This window comes from Aethalodelphis obliquidens, unplaced genomic scaffold (genome assembly GCF_003676395.1).
Source record: "Aethalodelphis obliquidens isolate GAN/ISIS:26980383/991018 unplaced genomic scaffold, ASM367639v1 scaffold3, whole genome shotgun sequence".
Classification (NCBI taxonomy): Eukaryota; Metazoa; Chordata; class Mammalia; order Artiodactyla; family Delphinidae; genus Aethalodelphis; species Aethalodelphis obliquidens.
Genome location: NW_020837947.1, coordinates 27,774,689 through 27,783,742, shown reverse-complemented (window position 1 = coordinate 27,783,742; position 9,054 = coordinate 27,774,689). Strand labels below are relative to the sequence as shown.

The 9,054-nt window shown below is 40.2% G+C and overlaps 1 protein-coding gene across 5 annotated transcripts in view; it reads left to right on the top strand.

Annotated features, from left to right (window-relative positions):
- MYB (MYB proto-oncogene, transcription factor) overlaps window positions 1-7,584 on the top strand; it is a 35,417-nt gene extending 27,833 nt beyond the window's left edge. For all 5 annotated transcript variants that reach the window (XM_027085837.1, XM_027085832.1, XM_027085812.1 and 2 more), the window contains one exon: window positions 6,307-7,584. In XM_027085837.1, coding sequence (XP_026941638.1) covers window positions 6,307-6,423 — 117 coding nt within the window. In that variant the 3' untranslated portion in view covers window positions 6,424-7,584. The remainder of the gene's footprint in view (window positions 1-6,306) is intronic.
- The last annotated feature ends 1,470 nt before the right edge of the window (window positions 7,585-9,054 follow it).

Genomic DNA, 9,054 nt, shown 5'->3' with positions numbered 1-9,054 from the left:
AAAAAAAAAAAAAAAAAAAAAAAAAATGGCGGCACACTTGCCAATGTACATTGGTGGTACCTATTTTCAGACAAAGGGTATGCACTGTCCCTGTCCTTAGAAACATAGGCAAGGAGGCCTCACTTTGCACTCTGGTGTATTATTTCCTCTCACATGTTCTTTCTCATCCCTTGCTCCACTCTGGCAGAACTGTGTCAGTGGGTCACCAAAAGCGATTGCTGATTCAACTGATTCCTGAAATAAAGGTAGTCAGATCTCTTTGGTGTTATGGAGATGAGACAACTGATTTACTGGTCTTCTCTATTTTTCTGCTGCTTGTGTTGGCATGTCAACTGACACAGAAACAGTCCGTCTCCATGTGACATAGATCTTTCCAGGCATTTCTTAGTGTTAGTGTGCTGTTGTTGACCTACTCCCCTGGATACCTCTGTATCCATTTGGTTCTCCCTTGGGTCACTTTTTTCCACTTGCCCTGGCAAGATTTCACATAGCTGTCAATAATATTTCAGTGACCTGCTTTCAATATATCTTATATAATAAGCAAGTTTACCGTGTACAGTTTTTGGGGTGAACTGAGAAAGGCTAAATGAGTGGGGAAGGCAAGTTGAGCTCAAATTCAGAGTGCTCTACCCCAGAGAGTACACGACCTGGATTTTTTTTTTTGTTTGGTTGGGTTTGGTAAACACTGTGATATTGAATCTTCCTTGGGCCAACAAAGATAGAATTGCTTTAGAGCAATTTGGCACTTATCTTAATCTCAATAGTTGAAAACCAATATGTGACTAAGGAAAGAGCTATTCTTTCAAAAAATTGTGACATCTGAGGCTATGTGACTACAACTGTTGGGAAGTCTATCAACATGTAAGATGAAAAGAACCCTAGAGACATTGGCAACAAACTCCAAATTTGGTAAAAGTCCATCCCTATTAGCGATTGTTAACTTAGACGTGGGTGGGATGTGAAGGCGCTGGTGGATGGAACACCCTCCATCACCATCTGGACCTTTGACCCACGCTAACTTTTAGGTCTCTTTTCTATGAAAAGTTAGCAACTCTGAAGTTGGGAGCATTTAATTGTTTTGTGCAGACATAGGGAAGCATTTATGCGTGGGAAAAGTTTGATAACCATTAACCTTACCTTAGCCACACTTCATCTCAGGTTTATTCTTGACTCTCAAGATACAGCTAAAGATTTCAACATTATCTCTTAGATAACTAATACATTTTAAAAGATGCCCCACTGGGAAGGAATTCTGACTTTTAGAATTTTAGTCCAGAGTAATTCTTTTCTTCAGATAGGTTAAATGGAATTATCAAATAATTCTTAGTCTTTTGGACACCATTTATATCTGCCTATTATTTTAAAAAATGAAACAGAAAAACATAACACCATCTTATAAGTTGTTTTGGTTTTGCAAAATCATTTTTTCATGACTTAACGCAAGTTTCTTATGAGGTCTGTGAACTGTAAAGCACATACCCTGCCAAGGCTATTGACGGCAGCAGCTACTGTGTGAAGCTGCTCTATGAATAGAACGACAATGGCAGTTCTTGTTCAGCATGATGAAAAAACCATTCATATTCTAAGTGAAAATGTGGAGATAATTTAATTCTGACAGAAAACCACCTGTGGACATGGTCTTGTCTCATGTTTTGTCTTCTGTTTTATATAAAGGATCTGCGTATTTATTTAAAGTGCTTCAGCAGGATATCCCAGTTAGACCTCTGACAGTCCTTTTTCAGTTCACTTCTGCCCAGGGGCAATTAAAGGTAAATTATGGGATAAGTAAGATAACTCGCGGGAAAGAGGAGGAAGATGTGCAGTAGGATTATTAATGTTGTAATGAATTAGGGTAGAGTGACATGTCTGCAACAGCACCATGGGTTAGTCATTTAACAAGAATTCATGTGCCGAAATCTGTAATTCTTTTTTTTTTTTTTTTTCCTTTTTTTGCGGTACGCGGGCCTCTCATTGTTGTGGCCTCTCCCGTTGCGGAGCACAGGCTCCGGACGCGCAGGCTCAGCGGCCATGGCTCACGGGCCCAGCCGCTCCGCGGCATGTGGGATCTTCCCAGACCGGGGCACGAACCCGTGTCCCCTGCATCGGCAGGCGGACTCTCAACCACTGCGCCACCAGGGAAGCCCAAAATCTGTAATTCTTACTAATTCTTTAGTGTAAATGAAACTAACATTTAAGGAGAGGGAATGAAGAGGGTGCCCAAGGATCTATATGACAGTATTAAAAAACATCCTCTAGCACGAAGACATTTAATCCTCCTTTGTCAGAACTATTCCATCAGCTTGAAAAGTTGGCCCAGGGCCCCAGGGCTTCAAGGTAAGGAGGGAGAAAGAAATAGCAGGAGGAGGCAGCTGCCCTTTTGGCTGGTGGACCTCAGCATTTCGCTTCTTACCCGAGTATTCGAACTTCTGCTCTTCCTTTACCTTCACAAAGTAGGTATGTGTCTGCTCTGACCAGTATTTCCATTCATGGTTGTAAGAAGTGCTTGCTTTGTACTCTCACGGTGCGGAAAAGGAGCTGCCCACTCACGTTCGCCTTTTTTGTTCTGCGCTCAGTGGTTCTTGCACACAGTGGCTACTGTGTCTTGGTGTCTGTCTACACTGGGAGGTTCAGGTGTTCCAAGTCGTCTTGCCCTCCCTCAACTCTGAGCTTCAGGGCTTAGGTGCCCCTCAAATGCTCTGCTTTCTGAAGTTCGGATAGGTCAGTCAATTTGATTTATTTCTTCATAAATTTCATTTTGACTTGGGGGAAGCTGACTGTTTGAAAAGTGTTTTCAAAGTACTAACTAAAAATATATGGTACCTTCTTTATATTGATCTTGTTTTAAATATCTGGTCCTGGAGGAAGAGCCAAACATGAATAAGTGATGAGCCATCTGGGAGATCCAACAAGAACACAGTTAAAGTCCAAGTTGAAAATATACTAAGCCGATAACTGTGTTAGATTCTCTTGAACAGACATTGGGAATCCCGAATTAAGTACTATGTTGTCAAGGATCAGAACTTGACTTTTACCAAGAGGCATTGTAAAAGCAAGCATGAGATTCTATTAATACAGGATTTTAGGATACTTAATTTACTTTAATATAGAAAATTAATCCTATGTTAATTGAAGCACAGCTAAGTAGAAAAATTCTTAACCAGAGAAAAACAGAAACAATCCTTTCTTCCTTGCTCCTCACTTTTATCTCCATTTTCACCTACATCCTCCCTTCCCCTTCATTTGTTTGTATGTATTCTTTTGAAATATGTATTTTTGGGTTTTGTGTGTATCTTTGTTATGTTTTGCTTACATATAAGATATTAGCATATTAAGATATTTTATTCTGCATCTTTTTCTTTGTTTGTTTGTTTTTGCGGTACATGTGCCTCTCACTGTTGTGGCCTCTCCCGTTGCGGAGCACAGGCTCTGGACATGCAGGCTCAGCGGCCATGGCTCATGGGCCCAGCCGCTCCGCGGCATGTGGGATCTTCCTGGACCGGGGCACGCACCCATGTCCCCTGCATCGGCAGGCGGACCCTCAACCACTGCGCCACCAGGGAAGCCCTCTGCATCTTCTTTAGTCACTTGCTTTTAAGATCCATGTACTTTGTTCTGTGTACATCACTGATTCTAAGCCCTGCATAGTACTCATCATGGACAGCCATCATCTTTAACTATTGACTCTCAAATGGTAGTTAGTATATGTCATATTGTTATTGTATGTCACACTGTCATATGTTAGGATGTCACATTGTTATTATATGTCACATTGTCATATATGTTCTATGTGTGTCACTACAAATACAAGCTCAAAATTACAATGATAACATTAAATTTTATTTTGTTAATTGGATTCCTTGTGCCAATTAGGTGTTTCAGTGCTGCACTGAAAAATGTTAGCAACAACATGTAAGCAGTCAACTAAACTAAAATATGAGACTTGGATGGGCAGATAACACACCAAAGAAATATGTATATGTAACCCACTTCCTTCAAACTAGACAAACATCATTTATTCAGAACTGTATCAAAGAATGCTTAACCTACTCTGGTGATTTTACTTAGTAAAACATTAAATGTGACTCAATGGCAGAAGTCAGCCCAGAACACCTTGTCATCTTTGTCCTGTCATTTTTGTGATTCACAGTTCCGGGAAAATATTATGATAATCAATCTTGCCTATGTAGTATTTCAAGTTATGTATTGAGCCTCTGAGCCTTGAGAGTAAATATGTGTAAACTTGGATGGTGGCTTTACATTGGCAGTGAGATGGCACGACAGACTGGGCAGAAACTGGGTAATCTACTTTGTGTCCTGTGAAAGTTTACAAGTTAGAAACATGGCACTGTAAACCTTATGTCACTGAAAATGTATTCCAGACCCTAGGCAAGGAAGCCCCTTCACCATACAAATACCACGTTCATTTGGAATTGTCTTACCTATTTGCTAAAAGTCTGATGACTTTGACACCTCATCTAAGCACTTCTTCCTGCATTCCAAGGCCCTGCTGACCGGACCCTACAATTTCCCACTGATAAGAACTCTAATGGAAGCAGCGAGTTAGAGCCCGGATTCACATTTCTACTTCATCACTTCTTAGCTGGGTGACTTTAAGGGTGTTGCCTCAGCTCTCTCTTCCTTTAAAATTGCCTGCTCTGTAAAACATGTGTAATGAGCCATATTTATGCCACTGGTGTTTTGTATGAGAATTAAATGAGATGATACATGTAAAATACTTAGAAGCGTGAGTGGTGTGTAGTAAGCACTTGTTAAATGTTGTCATTAAATCCACTGTGTCCCTTCCTCTCTGTCTCCCAGTCCCTCCCACAAGCAGTGTACAAACTGCAGCTTCCTGACTCTTTCATGTTATTTTCCCACCCGGGTTACCCTCTTTACCACTTGTCTATCTAAACCCTGCCTATTCATGCCCTTTGCCTAGAGCATGGCCCTGGCTGCTCGTTGGTGTCCCCTCTCCTCCTCCTCTGGCCGTGGGACCACAAACCTTTCATCTGCCTGTCGTCACTCCACCGGTTTCACATGTGTTCATTTTTTCTCTTAAAGGACAGCAGAGGCCTTTCTTTTCTTATTCTTCTTTTGTCCATGAAAAGCATCCCTCTTAGATATCAATACTAGGAATAGTTGTGCTTTTTAAAACCACTGATTTCTTTTTGAGCTTACAGACAGCAAATCTTCTATCTGCTTGTGTTTCTGTTTCCTTCTTTGCATTGACTGCTAGAGAGCTCAGAGCCATGTTTGGAGTTTACATCTTGCCGGTGCATTATAGTTCATGGCAAGTGTTTTGAATACAAATCTCACCTCTTCTTCGTATTATTTATTTTTTCCACATTTCTCTGTGACCCTGCCTTGTCCACTTTTTAAACTCTCTTTGCTTATATTTACTTTGTAAGCATCTTAAATCCTTTTGGGAACTAAGTAGGGCACAAATAGTACATATTTTGGTTTGAAGCAACATGGAGGGAAGGCAGGAGCCAGGGCTCGCAGAAGACAGACACACGTTCAAAACCATTACTCTAGTTACCCATAGAGTGGCCTTGGGCAAGTTATCCTTACTTTCTGAGTCTCCATTTCCTGCCCAGTTTAAGAGAGAATGAACCTCCCGCCCAGGGTAGTTGTGCTGTGTAAATGAGATCATGTGTGTGAAGGATCCAGATGCTGCCCATGAGATATTAGTTCCATCCTGTAACTTCCAATGTATCTTTAAAAAGTAAGCTATCCAAGTAAACCGATATTTCTTAATTAGTTGGTATTTAATTGATAAATATCCATTTTAATTGATAAATTTAAATTTTCATAACTCAACTTAATCAATTTCATTGTTTAAAAAGATACACTATGTTTAGTAGGTGTTGATCAATTCCAGCACCTACAGGAGCTTCTTTGCTGGGTGGCTCAAGCACTCACCAGTTTGCTTAATAAGTAAATGCCCACAGCTCACCTGAGGTATCTGGGGGATCACACTCATTCCTGTCTCCAACTCTGTAAAATCTCCTAACAGACAAAAGGCACTCAAGTGTGAAGATACAGCTGTATCTTATCATACTGCTTGGAGTGGGTTTTCTCTCTTCGCGATAAACAATTTCTGATAATTAATATCACTTAAGAATGCTGGATTCCTGGTTGTCAGAGGGAAGATTTTATCTGACAAAGGCTCCCTGGTGTCTACTACTTGCTGTCTGGAGGTCACCATTTTTTTCTGCTGGCCCTGCTGGGACTGGGAATCCATTTGTGGGCTAAAGTGTGTGCTTCCCGGTCTGACCTTGCCATTGCCTTCTCTCTCCCCATTAGCCTTGTAGCGGTGCCTGGGAAACTGCATCCTGTGGGAAGACAGACGATCAGATGACGGCTTCCGGTCAGGCTCGTAAATACGTGCACGCCTTCTCAACCCGGACTCTGGTCATGTGAGACGTTTGCAGACAAGCATTATGGTTTTCAGAACACTTCAAGTTGATTTGGGATATAGCATTCCTCTACATGAAACTTTTCATGAATGGGAGAAGAGCCTATTTTTGTTGTGGTACAACAGTTGAGAACAGCACCAAGTGCATTTAGGTGGATGAAATCGTATCAGATTTCACCCAACTAAACGAATTTTTTTAAAAAAATTAATAAATAACCGTCTTACCTAAATTATTAGGTCATGAATTGTAGTCAGTTAGTATCTTACTGCAGATTTTTAAAATAAAAAAAAAACATAAAGTGATTTATCTGTATTTTAAGAGGACCAGTATTTTTTCTGTGATAGGGTTTTTGAAATTTTACACAAAAAGGTACTCCAATATTTCACTTTTCTCAATCACTAAACACAATGCATTACTATAAATGTTGGCTTAACACCATGGAATAAGTAATCAATATTGTAAATGCTCATTTATGGTTAATAACATTGGAGGTACATTTACTGTACTAAACCATTTTATGAGGGTTTTTTTGTTAGCTTGCTTTAAAAATTATTACTGTATGAAATAGTTTTATAAAAAATTATATTTTTATTCAGTAATTTAATTTTGTACATGCCAAATGAAAAAAAATGTGTTTTGCTGCTATGGTCTTAGCCTGTAGACATGCTGCTAGTATCAGAGGGGCAGTAGAGCTTGGGACGGAGAGAAAAGAAACTTGGTGTTAGGTAATTGACTATGCACTAGTATTTCAAACTTTTTTATTTTTTATATATATATATACTTTTTTTCCTTTTGTAATACATTGGAAAACTTGTTTGGGAGATTTTGCATTTGTGGTTGTTTTTTGTCTTTTGTTATTGTTGGTTTATAAGAGCATGCACTGCACTTCTTTCTTGGGAGATCTGTGTTGTTGAAGTCCTATGTTTTGTTTTGAGTTCAGCCTGACTGTTCTTTAATTCAGGGGTTATGTGTTTAATCAGCATTCCCCGTGGTCTCTAAGTGTATAGTCTCAGAACTGCCACACAGAACCTGTGTTTGCAGCTGGGGTCGATAGCCAGTTGCTGCCTTAAGAACATTCGGTGCAAGATGGCCGGCACTGAACTTTTGATATGACAGTGTACTTACTGCCTTGTAGTGAAATAAAGCTGTGCCCTTATTTTACTTACTTTTGACTTCTGTCTTACTTTCGACTGTGGACAATAGTTACAATTTTAAGAAAATGGAGTGAAAGCAGAGCACTTTCCTCTGTTAATAATTTGTACACCATCTGAACTTCACTTGAAGGAGCCAAGAATTATAACTTTGGAGAAAGAAGGACAAGCAAACCAAGTTCAGTAGTTCCCCAAATAATCACGTGCAGAATGACAGCTGGGAAGAATCATCCAGAATCTATCATTCAGGGTTCCAGCAGCGTTTGAATTAGAATAATGCAAGGAGAGGTTGTTTACAAGGATACTGCTACCACGGATGTGGGCAGGGGGTAGCAGGACCACAAAGGGTAGTGCGTGCTCATGGATGCAGGCCTGAAGGACACTGTCATGTGGAAGGGGAGAGTCATGGAAAGCAGGAGCTCTTGAGAGGAGCGGCGACCTTTGGAATTCTCACAGAAAGAGAGCCAAGGGTAACCCCTAACTTTATATTCCCTGTCCCTCCCATATGTGCCAAGGGTCCTCATTGGCAGAACCAACCGGAAGCTAGAAGGTCCAGGAATACCTGGATGCAAGGCAGCTGACCAGCCTCCTGGGGCAGAGCCAGAGGACATTTTTCCACTGGGGTAAGGACAGGGCGACCCAGCCGAGGCATCCATTCTGTCCAGCTTCCACTGGCTTCCATCTCTCAGCTCAGTGTTCTCACTGTGCTACAATATCCCTTTCACATAGTTTCCTTGCAATTTCCTTTAGTGACTCCTTTCCAACTCAGATTTTGAATTCTCATACGCATGATGCACTTGGTGTTCCTAGAGCCGAGGATTTGTTGCCCCTAATTATTAGTCTTTAAGATCGCTTAGTATTCTTTGATTGTCTTTCTAATAGATAATAACACATCTCAGTGTTAGGAAGCTTATTACATTCACACACCCGCAGAGTCTTTTCGAGGTGCTAATTCTGCCACTTGCTAGGAGCTTGAACTTGAACGAGTCATTAACCTCTCTGAGCCTTTTTTCTCCATCTGTAAAATGAGTTCATTCCTACAATGCACTTTTGTTAAATAATGCACTATACGAATGTTCGTTATTACATAAGCTGTCCATAATTAAGTGATGCGTGCTGTGTGGTGTGTCAAATGTTCATCTCATCGATAATGTGCATTGCCAATTGCAGAGTTCAACTTAGGGGTCATTGAATATCTATTAAAATAAATTAATGGCAAGAGTGAATTCAGCATCATATAGAACCAAAATATTTACTTTTAAAATAAGCACATAACCTAATAACTAGAGACTAAGCACCTAAACTAATGAAAAGAAGTGTAAATTTAGGTTTTATGTATAAATACCTTAATGTAGCACCCATTTCACAAGCAACTCTAAAACCTTTATCTGTCCTGGACATTTTTTTAATCCTCCTGCTGTCTACCACAGAGATTCCAGTACTAAAATAAATGGAAACAGCATTACTTACTACCCAAACAATGG